The 20,624-nt window shown below is 37.8% G+C and overlaps 2 protein-coding genes across 10 annotated transcripts in view; both read left to right on the forward strand.

Moving 5' to 3' along the window:
- Positions 1-20,624, forward strand: part of RABGAP1 (RAB GTPase activating protein 1) — a 159,944-nt gene that overhangs the window by 70,190 nt on the left and 69,130 nt on the right. The gene's annotated exons all lie outside the window — the stretch shown is intronic.
- Positions 3,919-15,675, forward strand: GPR21 (G protein-coupled receptor 21). Its single transcript, XM_055541089.1, has 2 exons — positions 3,919-12,890; positions 13,306-15,675. Exon 2 carries the CDS (start codon positions 13,699-13,701, stop codon positions 14,746-14,748), a length of 1,050 nt encoding a protein of 349 aa, XP_055397064.1. The 5' UTR covers positions 3,919-12,890; positions 13,306-13,698; the 3' UTR covers positions 14,749-15,675.

A 20,624-nucleotide genomic window follows, 5' to 3' on the forward strand; every position in this document is an offset into this window, starting at 1 on the left:
TCGCAGTGTTGGAGCTATGAAGTCAGACAAAAGCGGTTAGCATAAGTTGTGTGGTAATCTGGACAAGCACAGTAGAAACCATCAAAAGGAGTGACTAATTCCGCATGGGGGGATAGGAAGAGTGTTTATCAGGAATATAATGTTTAAGATGGGTTTCAGAAAAGACCTTACCGGGCATGAAAGAATGGCAGAGTGTTGTACTCGTAGTATCATTGGAAACATGGAAGAACAGGGTATGCAATGTGTGAGAGACTAGCAAAGGTACAGCTAGTTCATTTTTTTCTTTTATTTGCAAGTCCTGTTAGGTAATTGTAACATTTTGAAGTCCTTTGAAATGTTTGGCCAAAAATTATTTCTTAAGTATTTTTGGTGTGGCTACTCATACAGATAATTTAAAGACATGGAATATTCTCTTTTTGTGGTTCCATGAAAATGGTGATACCTGTTTCTCAAAGAAGAACCTGGTAGGTAGATGATGTGTTAAAAGATCAGCTCTTAACAATATCTAATACATTTGATTAATGTTTTATATATGCTGGTGTCATGTCAAGTTTATATTTCACATTAAACTTACTGTGGATGATAGAAACTAAAAAGCTTTCTAAAAGATGTATATTAAATTGCTGACATGTAATCAGAATGTACAAGTTATTTAACCATCATAATATTGGTTGATGCTGTTTTGTTTTATTCTATAGTGTTACATAGGTTAAATACAAGATATATATTGGCTATATCTATAAAACTAGGTTTTTCTGTCTTCCTAGAAATAGTTATCACTGTAATTGACATTTTAAAATTTGCTCTGGTTTTGGTTTTTTTTTTGAGTTGTAAAACTACATATTTTTAAATTTATTTCTACAGCAAGCTGTGATTTACATAGGCTTAAATACACAAATTTACAGCTCGATGACATTTTACATGTTAATACACTGCTCTGATCACTACCAAAAGAAAGAATATGTCCATCACTTCAAAAAGTTGTTTTTGTCCCTGTCTAGTTGTAACCACCCCTACTCCACCCCTGAAAAACCAATACTGTGTTCTGACTTCTCTTTCTCTAAATTAGTTTTGATTGTTCTTGAACTTCATTTAAAAACAATGATACAGTCGTGTAGCATGTACTTGTTTGTATCTGACTTTCTCTGCTCATCCATTTTGGGAGTGTATCAGTAGTTTTTTGTTTTTTTTTTTAAGATTTTTAAAAATTCATTTTTGGCTGCACTGGGTCTTCGTTGCTGCATGCAGGCTTTCTCTAGTTGTGGTGAGTAGGGCTACTCTTCTGGTTGCGGTGCTTGGGCTTGTCGGTGGGGTGGCTTCTCATTGTGGAGCATGGGATCTAGAGCACAGGCTCAGTAGTTGTGGCCCACTAGCTTAATTGGTCCAAGACACATGGGATCTTCCCGGACTAGGAGTCAAACCCATGTCCTCTGCGTTGGCAGGCAGATTCTTAACCACTGGACCATCAGGAAAGTCCCAATAGTTCGTTTTTTATTCGTTTTCATTTTTTTAGTTGCTGCAAATATTCCATTGTATGAATAAATCACACTTTAAAAAATCTATTCTGGTATTATAGATGTTTTGTTTCTTGTTTTAGCTTTTATAAAGTTGCTGTGAACATTCTTGCATATAACAGGTGCTATGATCTGAAGGTGTCCTTTAAAATTCATGTTGGAACTTATCCATTATACCAAGGTGATATTGAAAAAGTAGGGCCTTCTGGAGATGACTCGATCATGAGGGCAGAATCCTCATGCTAGGGTTAGCACCCTTATAAGAGAGTCAAGGGAAAGCTCCCTCACCTCCCACCATGTGAGGACACAACTAGAAGTTGTCAGTGCGCCACCCGAAAGGGAGCCTTCACCTGAGCCCAACCGTGTGGCACCCTGGTCTTAGACTTCCAGCCTCCAGAATGGTGAGCAATGAAATTCTGCTGTTCATAAGCCATCCGTTCTGTGGTATTTTGTTATAGAAACCCAGATAGACTAAATCAGTGCAATTTTTTATTCAGTCATTCTCCTATTGCTAGGCATTTATTTTGTTTTCAATTTTCAGTCTCTAAATGATGTTTACTAAACAACCTTACACAGTGTTCCAAATCTTTGACTTTTATGGAATAGTCTCAGTAGTGTGGTTACTGGATCAGAGGGTAATACGTTTTTTTAAACTTGCTATTTAATTTTTGTATGTAATTTACTTATATCCAGCTTGCTTCTCTGAAAGGCTGTGGCAGTTCATGGTTCCACCAGCAATGTAGCAAAGTGCCTATTAGCCCATATCCCAGACAGTATTCGATATCACTATAATTTTTGCTGTCAGTGGATGTAAATGATGCCATTATGTCTTTAGTTTGCAATTCCCTGACTACAAGTAAATTTGAGTGATTTGCTCTTCTATGAATTATCTCTTTGTATTCTTTGTATATTTTTCTATTAATTATAAGATGTCAGTTTATAAGTACTTTATATGATTACCTATATTAATTCTTTGTAACTTCATTATATACTTTTCTAGAATTTTAGATTTATATTGACTTTATAGTTTTATGCCATACAAAACATTTTCAATTTTTATGTAGAAAATTGTGTCTTGGTTGAGGTTTATCCTACCTTGAGATTTTGTAAATGTACTTTTCAGCATTTCCTTGTGAAATTTTTATTGTATGTGTTACATTTGTACATCTTTAATCCATCTGAAATTTATTTTTGTACATGGCATATGATAGCAGTCCAATTTTACTTTCTCCCAGATGGCTAACCAGTTGTGCTACTTCTATTTTCCTACTGAGTAGAACTACCATCTTTGTTATATCTTAAATTCTCATACATGCTAGGATTAATCTCGCGCTTGTTCAATTTGATGTTTATGTGTTCCTATACTAGTACGGTTTTGGTTTTGGTTAAGGAGACTTTAAGTTATGTTCTATTATCTGGTAAAGCAAGTCTTTTTCTTTATTGTTTCCCAAATAATTTTCTTACCTATTTTTGCATATGTAATTTTCCATATAAACTTTAAAATCATTTTCTCCAGTCTCACCATCATCCTGTAAGGTTATATAAGGATTCTAGTTTGAATTACATTTAATTTATATATTAATTTAGGTTACAAGTTACATTGTTATAATATATTTACATCTGGGAATATAGTACGTCTTTCCATTTGCCCAGATCTTATGTTTGTTAACACTTCTTTCATATATGTTTTATTCCTCTTTAGTTAAATTTATTCCTAAGAATTATCTTAGAGTGTTCTTGCTATACCAAATGGAATTTTTTTTTCTGATTTCCATTTCTAAATAGCTAATTGCTACAATAGAGAATAGACTTTTTTTAATTCTCTATCCATGTACTTCTTGATATTTTGATTAATCCTCCTGTTTATACTAGCATCCTTTGAGATTTTCAGATATATGATAATAGCAAAAAGTTTCACTTCTTTTTTCACTGTTTATGCAGGTTGCTAAATTTTCCTATTTTTCTATTTGATAGAAACATTAAGACAGTGTTTAATGATGATGGTGATAAGTAGCATCACTATTGAGTTCCTGATTTTAATTAAAATGATCTTAGTTTTTCAGACTTCTGGAAAGCATGCTATTCAGTTGGGTTGCTTTTTTTTTTTTTGGAAGTACTTTTTATTTGATTTAAGTGATTTATTCTATCCAGAGTTTGCTTTTTTTAATTAGGAATGTCTACTGAAATATCTACCAGGCTTCCCTGGTGGCTCAGATGGCAAAGAATCGGCCTGCAATTACAGGCGACCCAGGTTCCATCCCAGGGTCGACAAGATCCCCTGGAGGAGAAAATGGCTACCCACTCCAGTATTTTTAACCTGGAGAATCCCATGGATACAGGAGCCTGGAAGGCTGCAGTCCGTGGGGTCTCAGAGTCGAACATGACTGAGTGACTAACACACACACTGAAATTTTATGAAGGAATTTTTCAGCACTTAAATATGATTTTCTTTAATTTGTTGATGAAGTAGATACATTATCAATATATAATAGACTTCTTGATATTGAACTACCTTTGGCTTCATGGAATAAATTTCTGTAGACCAAATACTGCTGGATTCTTTGTTTTCTTTTCCTACTGGTCTTAACAGAGGGTTTCTCAACCGTAGTCTCTAGTTAGAGCTTGTCAGACGCAGGGGGAGGAAACTAGTAAATAAGCCACTCATATGGCCTCATACATACAGTGTCAGACTTTATTTTTCTGGGCTCCAAAACCACTACAGATGGTGACTGCAGCCATGAAATTAAAAGACGCTTACTCCTTGGAAGGAAAGTTATGACCAACCTAGATAGCATATTCAAAAGCAGAGACATCACTTTGCCAACAAAGGTCCATCTAGTCAAGGCTATGGTTTTTCCAGTGGTCATGTATGGATGTGAGAGTTGGACTGTGAAGAAAGCTGAGTGCTGAAGAATTGATGCTTTTGAACTGTGATGTTGGAGAAGACTCTTGAGAGTCCCTTGGACTGCAAGGAGATCCAACCAGTCCATCCTAAAGGAGATCAGTCCTGGGTATTCTTTGGAAGGAATGATGCTAAAGGTGAAACTCCAGTACTTTGGCCACCTCATGCGAAGAGTTGACTCATTGGAAAAGACCCTGATGCTGGGAGGGATTGGGGGCAGGAGGAGAAGGGGACGACAGAGGATGAGATGGCTGGCATCACTGACTCGATGGACGTGAGTCTGAGTGAACTCCGGGAGTTGGTGATGGACAGGGAGGCCTGGCATGCTGCGATTCATAGGGTCGCGAAGAGTCGGACACTACTGAGCTACTGATCTGATCTGAACTGATGGCCTCTCTTACTCCCAGCTATAAGATTTGCAGCTCCTTGGTTCTGATGAGTCAAATAAATTGGAATTTAGAATGGAGGAAAAATAGGGCACTTTCTGGTTTCCACCTTCCAGAATCATCCTCTGGTCCGTCTTTCTTTTGGTTATTTTTCACCTTTTATATCAATGACTCTCTTTTGTTTTGCTTTGTACCAGAAATTTACATCAAAAGGCTGCCTTAAAGGATTCTTTTAATACAATAATGAAATAGCACCCTATTCTAATGTTTCTCTTTCCTTCCATTAGTTAGCTTTGTCTTCTCTGAAGTCTGTTTGCATTGTTTTCTCTAGTTATTTTAGTGGCGTTTTGCCGTGAATTTCAGGCTTTTATCCAGAACCTAAACTATTAGTAAGCCCAGATAATCAGTATTTATGTTTCTGATTGTCCAAAGGAAGTCTTTGGACATTTTACCAGTCTGGAAAATTTTAATTTGAATATCTAACTATAATTTCAATATTTTGCAGATTGTTCTAATTAAAAATCTTTCTAGTGGTTTTGGTAATAGTTAAGGATTAATAGTCCTAGGTGTACTTAGGAAGGATTGATGCTAAAGCTGAAACTCCAGTACTTTGGCCACCTCATGCAAAGAGTTGACTCATTGGAAAAGACTGATGCTGGGAGGGATTGGGGGCAGGAGGAGAAGGGGACGACAGAGGATGAGATGGACAGGGAGGCCTCGTGTGCTGCAGTTCATGGGGTCGCAGAGTCAGACACGACTGAGCGACTGAACTGAACTGAAGGTTTCAATAAGCTTTAATGATGAGAACCTCCTGTTGATACTAAACAAAAAGGTAGCAAGTTAGCAAATAAAGCACTGGCCATGAAGTTAGGCGGCATGAGTACTAGTGTCAGCTCTGCCACTGGCTTATATGAACTCAAATGAAGTTCTGCACCTGTGACTATTAATTTCCTTTTCTGTGAAATGAAGTTGCTGAAGTACATGGTTGAGCTTCTTTTAAGCTTTAACATTCTGGAAAAATGAAATAGCACGTTTGAGACCTGCCCCCAAAATAGCCCATGATTCTACTGTTTCACAATTCAGTGCTCTTGCTATCTGATTTTGTAAGAAAACAGATTGTCGGGGGACTTTTAGAACTTTATTATCTGTTCCCATATAGCAGTTGCTGTAGTAGGTCTGCTGTAGTTTTGAATGTTCATGTCTCCCCAAAGTTCATATATTGAAATCCCTAACACCCCGTACCCTCAACAGTGTGATGATGTTTGGAGGTGGGACCTTTGAGAGGAAATAGATCAAGGAGGTGGAGCCCTCATGAATGGGATTAGTATCCTTATTAAAAAAGACCCTAGAAAGCTCCCTTGCCCCTTCTGTCCTGTGAGGACACAGTGTAAAATATCTATGGGTTCTCACCAGATACTCAATCTGCCGCCACCTTGGTCTTGGACTTTTCAGTGTCCAGAACGATGAGAAATAAATTTGTTGTTCATAGGCAATTCAGTCTGTGGTATTTTTGTTATAGCATTCTAATGTCTAAGACACTGTTCCTTTAAATTGTTCTTTGTGAAAGTAATTTTTAAGTCTCCATATCCTGTCTTGGTAAATTCATGTACCCTCTTGAGTTTCTGTAAGTCGTATCTGTCCAGGCAGTTTTCAAGATCTTTTTATGTTATGAGACTATAATTCAATTTATTATGTATCAACCTAATAATTACCAGTGAATTAAGTTGTTGTCATACTAGAATTTCACTTGAAAGGTCTTCGTGTCCAAAAACAGAATTGCCTGTTGTATTATAGGTATTTCTTATTCAGTCAGTCAGAAATACCTTTGAAAGCCTGCTGTGTGTCAGCCTGTGTGTTAAGGTCTTACGGATATGCCCGTAAATAAAATGTACCTGTTTTTTGGTTTAGGGGAATCTATAATCTAAAGTAGACAGTTAACTAACCAATTGCAATAAAGTTGCATGAGGGTTATAGATAAGAAAATACATATTGTTGTGCAGCAAATGACAAGAACTTTTCATCTAAGAGTTTCATCTATGAACTCGTGTTCGTAAATTATCGAGAGAGGGTGATTATTGGGATAGGATGGGGGACTGCATGGCATGTGTGATGTTAAAAGTTAAAAACATGTTCTCGAGGATGAGAAAGAGCTTGGCAGTTTCATAGTGTATGAAAGTAGGTGGGTAGGAGCCAGATCTTAGAAAGCTTAAATAAGGCATATTTAATACCTCAGGCAATAGGAAGTCATTTAAGCATTTTAAGAGGCACATCATATATTCAGGTTTGGAAGGCAGTATGCAGAGTGATTTAGTGTCCATCTAAAGGTAGATTGTCTCGATTCAAATTCTGGTTCTATATTTAGGCCGTTGACATTGGGCGATTTAGCATTAAACTTTTGTTTACTGTGTGTAAAATGGTATAATAATAATATCTTATTTGTTGAGTTGTTAGTTTTACGTACTTAATAAACACTTAATACACTTAATACAATGCATAGCCCCTGGTAAGTATAATCAATCTGATTTCAGTATTGACCCATCTGGTGATGTCCATATGTAGAGTCTTCTCTTGTGTTTTTGGAAGAGGGTGTTTGCTATGACCAGTGCATTCTCTTGGCAAAACGGTTAGTCTTTGACCTGGTTCACTTTGTACTCCAAGGCCAAATTTGCGTGTTACTCCAGGTAGCTCTTGACTTCTACTTTTGCATTCCAGTCCCCTATAACAAAGAGGACATCTTTTTGGGGTTAGTTCCAGAAGGTCCTATAGGTCTTCATAGAACTGTTCAACTTCTTCAGCATTACTGGTCGGGGCATAGACTTGGATTACTGTGATATTGAATGGTTTGCCTTGAAAATGAACAGAGATCATTCTGTCGTTTTTGAGATTGCATCCAAGTACTGCATTTCAGACTCTTGTGAACTGTGATGGCTACTCCATTTCTTCTAAGGGATTCCTGCCCACAGTAGTATGTATAATGGTCATCTGAGTTAAATTCACCCATTTCAGTCCATTTTAGTTCGCTGATTCCTAAAATGTCATTGTTCACTCTTGGCCATCTCCTTTTTGACCACTTCCAGTTTGCCTTGATTCATGGACCTAACATTCCAGGTTCCTATGCGATATTGCTCTTAGAGCATCGGACTTTACTTCCATCACCCATCACATCCACAACTGGGTGTTGTTTTTGCTTTGGCTCTGTCTCTTCATTCCTTCTGAAGCTATTTCTCTTCTCTTCTCCAGTAGCATATTGGTCACCTGCCAACCTGGGGAGTTCATCTTTCAGTGTCATAACTGCCTTTTCATAACTGTTCACGGGGTTCTCAAGACAAGAATACTGAAGTGGTTTGCCATTCCCTTCTCCAGTGGACCATGTTTTGTGGCCCTACACGGCATGGTTCAGTTTCATTGAGCTAGACAAGGCTGTGTTCCATATGATCAGTTTGATTAGTTTTCTGTGATTGTGGTTTTCATTCTGTCTGTCCTCTGATGGATAAAAGCTTCCTGATGGGAGAGACTGACTGAGGTGGAAACTGGGTCTTGTTCTGATGGGTGGGGCCAAGTTCAGTAATTCTTTAATCCACAATTTTCTGTTGATGGGCGGGGCTGTGTTCCCTCCCTGTTGCTTGGCCTCAGGCCTCCTTGAAGTGAAGTGAAGGGAAGTCCCTCAGTCATGTCTGACCCTTTTTTGGACCCCATGGACTGTAGCCTACCAGGCTCCATCCATGAAATTTTCCAGGCAAGAATACTGGAGTGGGTTGCCATTCCTCCTCCTTACCTGAGGCCAAACTATGGTGAAGGTAATGAAGATAATGGCAACCTCCTTCAAAAGGTCCCGTTTAGGCACTGCTGCACTCAGTACCCCCAACCCTGTAGCAGGCCACCACTGACACTCATGAGCAAAAGTAGATGTTTTTCTGGAACTGTCTTGCTTTTTCGATGATCCAGCAGATGTTGGCAATTTGATCTCTGGTTCCTCTGCCTTTTCTAAATCCGGCTTGAACATCTGGAAGTTCACGTTTCACGAACTGTTGAAGCCTGGCTTGGAGAATTTTGAACATTATTTTGCTAGTATGTGAAGTATGAAGTGAAGTCGCTCAGTCGTGTCCAACTCTTTGCAACCCCATGGACTGTAGCCTACCAGGCTCCTCAGTCCATGGGATTTTCCAGGCAAGAGTACTGGAGTGGGTTGCCATTTCCTTCTCCAGGGGATCTTCCCGACCCAGGCATCGAACCTGGGTCCTCCCGCATTGTAGGCATGTGAAATGAGTGCAATTGTGTGGTAGTTTGAACATTCTTTGGCATTGCCTTTCAGTGGGATTGGAATGAAAACTGACCTTTTCCAGTCCTGTGGCCATTGCTGAGTTTTCTAGGTTTGCTGGCATATTGAGTATGTACCACTTTCACAGCATCAACTTTTAGAATTTGAAATAGCTCAACTGGAATTTCATCACCTCCACTAGCTTTGTTAAATATTAACAATTTTACATGTTTCATCAAGTTACTTTGTCATTCTGTAAGAATTTGTCACTGAGGCCATCAGAGTCCATTATGAAGAAATTGAGTACCAAGGGCTGTCTGAAGGCATGGTGCAGTGATGGCATAAGGCCAGATGAGCTGAGCCTGTGAGGCAGCTGACTTAACCTGGCATTGTCTGTTCAGCGTGGCTCTGGGAGGACATCATGCAGCCAGGTTTTTTTGTCAGTTTTACCAAAAAGGACATGTTATATTTATATATTACTTTGGCTGTCTTTTTTATCTGTGTATAAAAATAGCACATAGAAATTAGCAAATTCACAAAACATAAAACCATAAAGAAAAAAAATCATTTGTAATCCCATTATCCAATGAAAAGTAGAATTGATTTTTAATGTATTTTCTTTCAGTCATATATACAGAAATACTCTTACTAAATACATCATACAACTACATTATTTTAAAAGGGAAATGTATGGATGAATTTTTGTGAAGACACAGATTTATTGCTTTCCCTTATTAATAATTGCTGTCCTCTAAAAAAAGTGGTTTGTTTTAATCCAAAGTAAAACATATAACTCTTAACTGATTATTTTTATTTAGTTTCTAGTATGAATATTTTGAGGGCTTCCCAGGTGGCCATGGTAAAGAATCCGCCTGCCGATGCGGGAGACGAAAAAGATGCGGGTTCGATCCTTGAAGTAGGAAATGGCAACCTGCTCCAGTATTCTTGCCTTGAGTATTCCATGGACAGAGGAGCCTGGTGGGCTTCAGTTCATGGGGTCACAGAGTCAGGACACAACTGAGTGACTGAACACGTGTGCTCACGTACACACAAATATTTTGATTATAGCTGCTCCTAGAGTGGTTTTATTAAAACAGAAGCAAAATTGAAAGCACTACTATTTTACTAATGGTATTGTAACAGCTTGTTGGTTTCATTGCATTTTTATAGCATTTTAAATTCTTTAAAGCTATCAGTTAATGTAACAGCTGTTTATATCAGCATAACTACCTAATTTTATATATGAGAAACCTGAGATGGAAAAAGAGAATAAGTTACATGCCCAAATTACAAGTAGTTAGAAAAACGTGGACTCTTAGCTTTGGCAAATGGTTTTGCCATTTATTGAAATGTAAGTCTCAGAAATTATTCTTTTTTAAGTCAATATTTATTAAGCACTCAAAATAGGGAGATCAGAAATAAAGTCTACGTCAAATGTAGAGAGTAGTGGGTAATCTGGTTTGGCTGGACAGCAAGGTATTTGGGGGATTTAGACTAGTGAGATCAGACTGGAAAGTCATTCGGAACCATAGACTCTTCTTGCATAATGGAGTTCATAATAACCCTAATAAAGCATGTGCTGATGGATATTTAACAAGCAGAAATGAACAGATTAGAAAAATGAACAAGAAGTACAGAAAATATGTAATGATAGCCCCAAATATTAAAAACTAAAAGGGGAAATGAATTTGAGAGCCATTATAGAAATAGATTCCCAAGATATGGTGAGTAAGAATGGTATATTAAGGGAGAGAGTGGTCAAGATGATTCCCGAGTTCATACCTGAGTGCTTGGGGAAATCTCAGGGGAAAAAAGAGGTTTATTTGGTAGGAAAAATGTATTTAATTGTTGGATGTGCTATGGTTGAAGTCTCTATAAGACATCCAAGTAGAAGATGTGTGACCAGTAGGCAAATTGTGGATGGAAAAGAGAACTCAGGAGTGAAATCAGATCTGGAGACATAGGCAGAGAAGTTACCTGTCTAATGGGAATAATTTTTTAATGCCATATCATCATTCCTTCTTGCCTACGTATGTACAGTCTCAGTGTATTTGAGGAATGCAGGGCAGCAGTGTAGCCAAATGACTGTTGTTACCACCCTTAGAACTAGGCAGTCACAGTGAGAGAGGGCACCTTAGGATTCAGAAGAGCCCAAGCCTCAAGCAGCACAACGTGACTAGTGGGAAAACACAGACTAGGAAGGCTGTTTGAGTTGTTTGAGAAGAAAATAAAGTTATATACCTCCTGTTTCTTAGATATTGGTAAACCTTTTGTGTACACCATCTGCTTTATTTCTCAACAATCTCATGAAATAGAGAGTATGATCTTCATTTTGAAGGTGATGAAACTGAAGCCAAGAGAAGCTAAGTGATAATAGAGCAAGGGAGCAAGGATTTGAACCGATGGGAGTTCAGTGTCACGGGTCCTTTTGACATACTTTGCCATCTTTTCCAGTAAGACCTGTCGATTAAGCTATCAAACTTATGCTTAATAGGCTTTAGTTCCTTGCCTTTGTGTAATAAGCACAGTGCTTCAGATCTTAAAATGTAATTGAATTCTGATGGTGAGTAACCATTGCCTGTAGTGAGAAAGCATGTGTGTGAAGCAAACAAAAAATGAAAGTTGGATCTCATAAGATACATCTCCATCCCGGTATGCAGACCTTCTGAAATGTTTTCAGATGTCAACATTTGTTTATTTTACTCTACTGAGTTATGTGAAACTTAGAAGAATGAACTGAGAGTCCAAAGATACCTGGGAGGAAAGATACTAAAAATACACAATTAACTAAAAATTGTCATAATTTGACACTCCCAGTTAGCTGAAAATTGTGCTCATTTGACATCATCTGAAATGCCACAGTACAATCCCAATTTGTGTTAGTAGGCACAGACAAGATTGTGTGTTCTAAGATACAAAGCTAGTTTGTACCATGAAACTTCCTGTAATTATGGGTGCATTTACTTGCCCATCTTTTGTTTGTATATATACCACTTCACAGCAAACTAGAAGCAAGTTATGACATTTCAACCAGACGATAGTGTTGAATATAGGAACAGTGTAATTCTTCTTTGTGTGTGCTGTTTCTGCAGTATTTGGAATGGATGGGATTTTCTTTGTTTTTTTTTCTCTTAAAGACCTAATTTTTAAATTTGCTTTTGTTATTTTGGTCATGTTTCTTAAAACTGATCCGGATATAGTGAACCATGAGAAGAAATTAATGCCAAATATGTAGTCTTCTAGCTAGAACTTCTGGTGCTGGATTTTGATTCTTCAGTTGTCATGCTCTGTTAACATACTTTCATTCTTTAACATTGCTCTTTGTTCTGTGGGAAATGCTACAAGAAAATAGGAATTTCCTCTCACCGTTAGCCCTCTGGCAGTGTATTTCAGTCTAATTCTCGGCTTGCACTCAGTCCTGGTTACTACCTCCTCTTCTTACTGGCAGTCTAAATTCCACTCATCTACGAAGAGGGGGGTTCCAGACCGACGAGGAAACAGCTTTCAGACGCTGCACTGCAGGCGTATTAAGTTATCCCCTCACTGTGCAGTCTGGAAATCGGGGAGCATTTCTCTGGCAGTGAATTCTAATGAGCTGCTAAAGATGCCAGAGCCTGTGTGCGCACCCGGGCGTTTTCTTCTTTCCCCTCCCCCGCCTCTTCCTTTTCCCAAGCCCCCTCTTCTCCCTATTTCTCCTCCTCCTCCTTTATCCCCTCCCTCTGTGTCTCAGTTCTGCAGTAAACGAGGCTGTGGCACATTCCTGCTTTGCAAGGCTTTCTGCTAAGGATGTTCTGTGGCTTTTGTTTGGATTGCAGCATGCAGAATTACAGGTAATACTCGGAAATTGAGCTAGATAGATCAATGCTATTGAAATGTTTTCTAAGAGGCAAAATATTGGAATCAATAAAAAAAAATTGTTATCTTGGCTAATTTTATTAGTGGTAATTAAATGGTAAAGTAGATTCCTTTTCTCCCCTGAAAAGCTCAAAAGAAAGGAAATGGGGTTAGATTGATCTGACTGGCGATTGATTTTGCTTTATGTTGGTCATGAAAGACTGCTCTTGCTGCACCTCCTCTGTAAAGTAAGAACCATTTATGTGGGGGTGCTGCTGAGGGTAGGCGTGAATAGTTGACCTGGGTGGGGTGGGATGGAGTGGGAGGTGGGATACCAGCTTGAGCTAGCCAGGTTCTTGATTAGGGCATTGGATACAAAATGTAAAACGCTCTCTCCTTTTCTTCTGTCAGCTGTTCAGAGGAGACTCATTACAACTCTTGCTGAAGTCCTAGCCTTCCTCCCTTCTCTTCTGCCCCTGCCCCCCACCCTCACTGGCTGAAGACCTTGTACCCAGAGTTTGCCTTACTCCCCTGGTGCTATGTGTATGGTAAACCTGGTACTATGGCCACATCTGGGACTGGCCAGACAACTGCTGCTGGTTCTCCCTATTCCAAGGAGGATTTAAAGGGGAATTACACTGCAGGCAATGCACCAGAGCGGCAGCATCGCGAGCTTGGGGACTAAGGCTCCTCGGGCATTATTGCAGACACACAGAGCTGACCGCAATGACAGCAGCTGCTCCTTTGAACTGTTGGCAGCAGCCAAGCGGCAGCATGAAGTAAAAGATCACTCCTGAGCTCAAGATGAACTCTACCTTGGATGGTAATCAGAGCAGCCACTCTTTTTGCCTTTTGGCATTTGGCTACTTGGAAACTGTCAATTTTTGCCTTTTGGAAGTATTGATTATTGTCTTTTTAACTGTGTTAATTATTTCTGGCAACATCATTGTGATTTTTGTATTTCACTGTGCACCTTTGTTGAACCACCATACTACAAGTTACTTTATCCAGACTATGGCATATGCTGACCTCTTGGTTGGAGTAAGCTGCCTGGTCCCTTCTTTATCACTCCTCCACCACCCGCTTCCAGTAGAGGAGTCCTTGACTTGCCAGGTATTTGGTTTTGTAGTATCAGTTCTGAAGAGTGTCTCCATGGCCTCTCTGGCCTGTATCAGCATTGATAGATATATTGCTATCACTAAACCTTTAACCTATAATACCCTGGTTACGCCCTGGAGACTACGTCTGTGTATTTTCCTGATTTGGCTATATTCCACCCTGGTCTTCCTGCCTTCCTTTTTCCACTGGGGCAAACCTGGATATCATGGAGATGTGTTTCAGTGGTGTGCAGAGTCCTGGCACACCGACCCCTACTTCACCCTGTTCATCGTGATGATGTTGTATGCCCCAGCAGCCCTCATTGTGTGCTTCACCTATTTCAACATCTTCCGCATCTGCCAACAGCACACAAAGGAAATCAACGAAAGGCAAGCCCGCTTCAGCAGCCAGAGTGGGGAGACTGGGGAGGTGCAGGCTTGTTCTGATAAGCGTTATGCCATGGTCCTATTCCGAATTACTAGTGTATTTTACATCCTCTGGTTGCCATACATCATCTACTTCTTATTGGAGAGCTCTACTGGCCACAGCAACCGCTTTGCATCCTTCTTGACCACCTGGCTTGCTATTAGTAATAGTTTCTGCAACTGTGTCATTTATAGTCTTTCCAACAGTGTCTTCCAAAGAGGCCTAAAGCGCCTATCAGGGGCCATGTGTACTTCTTGTGCAAGTCAGATGGTAGCTAAGGACCCTTACACAGTTCGGAGCAAAGGCCCTCTTAATGGATTTCATGTCTGAAGTGGTTCAAATATTGGGTTGCTGTGTGTTTTGTGTGTGTGTGTTTCCTTTTTATCTTTTTGTATTTCTAGTTCTCCGGGAAATATGGGACAAAATAATTTAATAATTTGATTCTAAGCAATAGCTAACAAGTGATCCATCCAAAATACCTTGTTAAGTTTGCAGAAATGATTTTTTTTTAATGCTTTTGAATTAGAAAAATCAGGACCATGAGGATAAATTGCTGTTCATAATGTCATGGAAGTAACTGTATTTCTCAGACTTAAAAATGAATAAAGCCATATCTAACACCTCTCCAGCTGGCATGACTGAACCTGGTTGTGAAAAGCGTCAGCATTTTTCAAAGTCTTTGTTTTCTTGTTGCTTTTTTGGGTTCTTTCTAGCTGTTTAGGCTTCATGTACAATTAATTTAACAGGAATATTAAAATACAGTGATGAATTAACTGTGTAGTAATTCAGTGATGAATTCTTCATGTATGTCACAGTGTAACTATGCTGCAGGTTTCCATACTGCCATTCAGAAAGCCGAATGTTTTGTCTTATTCTCTTGAGAAAATTCTCAATGCAGTGAATAATGTGAAAACTTAAACATTAATTTTAAATTTGTTTGTTGAATTGTGAAGCAAAAGTGCAGTCAAATTATATAATTTATATAAAAAACTAAGATATATTTTGTGCCATCCTTCACTGAGACCTAAAGAGATGTATGTACTAAAAGTGATTGTGTTCTAGTATTTTTGCCCATGCCTTTGTATATGTGTGTGTTAAGAATATTTGAGTTAGATTTTTCCTTTATAGCCAAATGCATTTTAATAACCTGAAAAATAATTAAATGACAGGCTGATGTCCTCCACTTTTATAATGGTGAAAACACATTAAAATGTATCTTTAGTTTCTCTGCTCTTTTTATCTAGAGACCTTTTGAAATATTAGAATATCAGGAAGAAAGTGTCCTAAGCAACTTGAGTCAGAAAATACACTATACATTTAGCTAGTTCTTTTTTTTTTAAATAGAAGGCATTGATTGAGGTGTTCTCTTTGTAGTTAAATGGAATCATCTAATCAAGTAGCGACTAATTCTTTTTACAAGCATTCTTTCAGCTAGTGTTAAGAAATCCATATTTAGTGTTAAGGGATGAGAGAAGTTCTGATTAAATCTCCATTGCTATTCTCTTTCTGGGAAAAAAAACAAACATCATTGGGTTACAGTTCATTTGCTCAAATAGGCTTTTTTTTTTTTTTTTTCCAGTCAAAATACTAACAATATCTATAGAATTAGTAATTGAGAGTGCTGTGTATTTGTATGTATAGTACTGTTTTGTTTCTCAAAGTGGTTATGTTTAGAGCAAGAGGTTTATTTTTCTAAAAGGAAAGAAGGATTTCCCAGCAGCTCCAGGCATAAAGTATTTCCTCTGCTTTCTGCTGGTTTTAATGTTTTGGAAGTCTTCAGGGAACTTACATGATCTCTGCCTTTGGCTAGATGTTGTAATAGGAATGTGACAATAGTGTGCAGTGAGATGGAAGATAGAAGAAAACGAAGGGAAACGGGTTAAAGTGGATTTTTGAGTCCAGGAAAGGATATGGATATTTATAAAACAGACAGATACGGTTTGGTTGTCCATCATTACGTTTAAATGTTTATGCTAATACTTGTTCTCTTAAAAATAAAAACGCTTAAGTAGAATGATTTTGAGGTTAAATCAAATCTCTAAAATCTAACAGATTTGAAATAAAGGATAGCATTCTTATGATGTTAGATTTTAGAGATTTGATTTAACCTCAAAATCATTCTACTTAAGCGTTTTTATTTTTAGGAGAACAAGTATTAGCATAAACATTTAAACTTCAGATTCTGAGTTCTTCCCAAAACCTTGAAAATTTGGTTCTGAATTATTTCAAAATTTAGAACTCATATTGAAATTGCGAGTTATGTTAACAGTGGCTTTGTTAAGTTGCCATTTGAAGTAGAAAACCTTTTCTGTTAGATTCTGAAAAATAGCTGTATATTATTTCCCTTTATTTAAGTGGCACAGATTTTTTTTTTTTAATTTCCCTTTTTCATGTATATATTAAAGAATGTAAACTGTTCAAATTGGCACAGTTTGCTTGTCAGTTTTTAGTTCTACCAATATGGTAATCGTAAAGATTAATTTGTATAAAAAACTGATGTCAAGTCTACTAGTCAGTTAGCATCAGTTTTTACTTTTGGGAGGACTCAGCCCTTTTAATTTTTTCTTGCAGTAGCGTTCTGTCTTAGAGAAACAGGTTTTTGGTAAAGATTTTGTGGAAATTTCATGGAGATGAGGAAATCTGTTTAATTTTCTGGAAATGGCTAATCACGCTGATATTTTAATGACTGGAAAGGCAGCAGTTCTTTTAATAAGAGCTTTTGTTAATAGATTTTTATATTTTTTCCCTAATACCAAATTTAGATGTTGTCAGAGGTCCCCCCTCCCCCAGATTAGAACCTCTATCAATGTCTCAGCCTAAAACTAAAGTAGAAATTAAGTAGATATAGTAATTTTAAAGAAAAACAAAGCACCACCACCACCCCCAACCCGCCATGAGGCTTGCTTAATATCAGGTGTCTTTCCAGTTGGACCTTATAAAGGCTAAGGTTTCTTCCAGGTATCAATTCTGTTCTCATATTCGTTATCTATACTGCTTTTAAATTTTTGTTTTTTTGTGGTATGTGCATGCTGGGGAGAAGAGATGTGTCTGGATACAGTCATACAGTCTTGGGGCAGTTTCTGTGTGATACATTTGCAGTTCATATGTATTTATAAGTAACCTTTTCATCCTGGCCTATTTATTGCAACATTTAATGACATTTTGTTTAAATACCAGTTTTAACTGGTTGAGAATGATAAAAAGTATTAGATTCAGTCACCCTAGGCTTTGGCAAGACAGCCTATTTAACTTTATATGGTATATGACTAATACCGGAGGAAGTGTAAGCTTTTTGTGATTGTGTTGAAATTATTTCATAGGAAATTTAAAAATGAGACTATACCAATTGTATCTGTAATTAATTGTGTTTTTAATACAATGATTTCACTGAAAGTGTGTTTTTTGCTCTTAGAGTGGAAAAGCAATTACAAAAGGACAATTATTCCACTTTAATGAAAAAATTGTCTTACAGCAGAATGGCTATTTGCATTTTTCATGGACCAGTTAATTCTTACCCTAAATCACATTTTGAAAAGGATTTTCTTTAAGGTTTATTGCTGGCAAAATACTTTTTTGAGCCTTTTAAATGACTTTTCCTTTTTACTTGAATAATGGTCTCAGTATTTTAAGGATTGGGGAAACTTGAATTTTTTTGTACTATTAAATGCATTTACTCTTCACCTCTTTGAACTTGAAAATGAAGCAACAGGGTTATGAGTTCCCAGGTAGTATAGTGATTTCTGGGAGTTTCCTCAGCTTTTAATCAAAAGGTTTGATTAAAACATCAGCTTTTGATGATGTTGTAGGAATTTTACTGACTTTGTGTTTTTGTATCATAAAAGACTTGTGAAATAAATTATTGACAAACCAGAATTTATTGCTGTATGAGGAGATTTGGGGAAGTTTAAGGATGGGGAGAATCATGGAATTATGAAAAAATTTTAAAATTTTACGAATGACTTTGTAAGTCATTTGTGTTCATTTTTGTGTACTTTTTCCATTTCAGGTTAAAGTTTTATATTAAATATACATATTATTAATATATTTTGCAGACGCAAGGAATGTTCTAGACTATAAATGAGTCATTTGTCTTTTCTTCAAAATTTAGGTAGTAAGGGAATCATGATATGTAAAATGAACTCTGAACAGAGAATCTGTGATTCTGTTACTAATTGACAACATTTTGTAAGGGCTTAGTTTCTTCTATTTATAATAATCCCTTCATCCTTCACAGGGTTACTTTGAGGACTGAATTAGATAATGGATGTAAAAGAACTTTGTAATATGTAAAGTGCTTTGCAAATAAAAATGAATACTATTATTTATCTGCCATAGTTTTATATCTAAGGAAGTTTTACATATTGATGTGGTATTACCCCCCGTAAGATCTTTGAAAGCCAATCCCACATTTAAGTAGAGAGGCATGATAAATTCTCACCTTTCTAAAACGACAGTAGCTTTCAACGTAAAATTCAACATAAAACTATTCCATTTACTCCCTTTACTTGTTTCTAAAGTCTCTAAAGCTAGGTTCAGTGTCTCTTCATACCTTTATCCCCCAAATCTAACATGGCACCTGGCTTAGTGTGGAAGTTTTGTTAAGTTTTACAGAACTAATGAATGACCCTTTGTAATGATCACTTCTAGTCACTATTATAACTTCTTGACATTATAGAGCAGTGATGGTCAAAGGGTATTCCGAAGCCCATTAGCAGTTTTTCATATGGTCAAGGCCATTCTAGACTCTAAATAGTAAACATCCCTCTTTGTACCAAGAACTAGTGTGGGAATGTGTGTGATTTATATGCTAGGTAACTTTACTCCTGGAAATTCAGTAGCCTTGGCCAACGGACTTTTTGTTATTGTTATTTAGTTGCTAAATTGTGTCTGACTCTCTTAGGACCCCCATAGACTGTAGCCCACCACTAGGCTCCTGTGTCCATGGGATTTCCCAAGCAAGAATACTGGAGTGGGTTGCCATTTCCTTCTCCAAAGGACCTTTCTGACCCAGGGATCATACCCACATCTCCTGCATTGGCAGGCAGATTCTTTACCACTGAGCCACTAGGGAAGCCCCAGGGAATTTAACTGTCAGACTGCCAGTTTCTCACAGTATGTACAAGATTTTGGCTTTAGATCAACATAAGGTATGCTGTAAAAATCAGCCACAATGAAAGAAGCACAATAGAATAGGACAGCTTGGTGAAAGAAATTGTTCTGATTATTTGGTTTTGCTTTTTTTTTTTCTCTTAGTCTTTATCACTTTTCCATCTTTCCTTCCTTTCTTTTCTTAACACACTGTTGGTCATGTATTCAGAGTGAAGTGCTTATGGTACTGCTATTGTTGTCGTTCAATCGTTAAGTCATGTCCGACTCTTTGTGACCCCATGGACTGCAGCACAAAGGCTCCTCTGTCCTCCACTGTCTCCCAGAGTTTACCCAACTTTATGTCCATTGAGTCGCTGACATATCTAAGCATCTCATCCTCTGCCACCTCCTTCTCCTTTGGCCTTTAATCTTTCCCAGCATCAGAGTCTTTTCCAGTGAGTCGGCTCTTTGCATCAGGTGGCCAAAAAGTATTGGAGCTTTAGCATCAGCATCAGTCCCTCCAATTAATATTCAGGGTTGATTTCCTTTAGGATTGACTGGTTTGATCTCTTTGCAGTCCAAAGGACTCTGAAGAGTCTTCTCTAGCACCAGAGCCTCAGTTTTTTGGCACTTAGCCTTTTTTATGGTCCAGCTCTCACGTCTGTACATGATTATTGGAAAAATCATAGCTTTGACTGTATGGATCTTTGTCGACAAAGTGATATCTCTACTTTTAATATGCTGTCTAGGTTTATCACAGCTTTTCTTCCAAGGAGCAAGCATCTGTTAATTTCATGACTGCAGTCACTGTGCACAGTGATTTTGGAGCCCAGGTAAAGAAAATCTGTCACTGCTTCCAATTTTTCTTCTATTTGCCATGAAGTAATGGGACCAGATGTCATGATCTTAATTTTTTTAATGTTCAGTTTCAAGCCAACTTTTCCACTCTCTTCTTTCACCCTTATTAAGAGGCTCTTTAGTTCCTCTTCACTTTCTGCCACTAAAATGGTATCATCTGCATATCTGAGGTTGTTGATATTTCTCCCAACAATCCTGATCCCAACTTGTGATTCATCAGCCTGGCATTTCACATGATGTACTCTCCATAGATGTTAAAT

Source organism: Bubalus kerabau, chromosome 11, assembly GCF_029407905.1.
Source record: "Bubalus kerabau isolate K-KA32 ecotype Philippines breed swamp buffalo chromosome 11, PCC_UOA_SB_1v2, whole genome shotgun sequence".
NCBI classification, from domain to species: domain Eukaryota; kingdom Metazoa; phylum Chordata; class Mammalia; order Artiodactyla; family Bovidae; genus Bubalus; species Bubalus kerabau.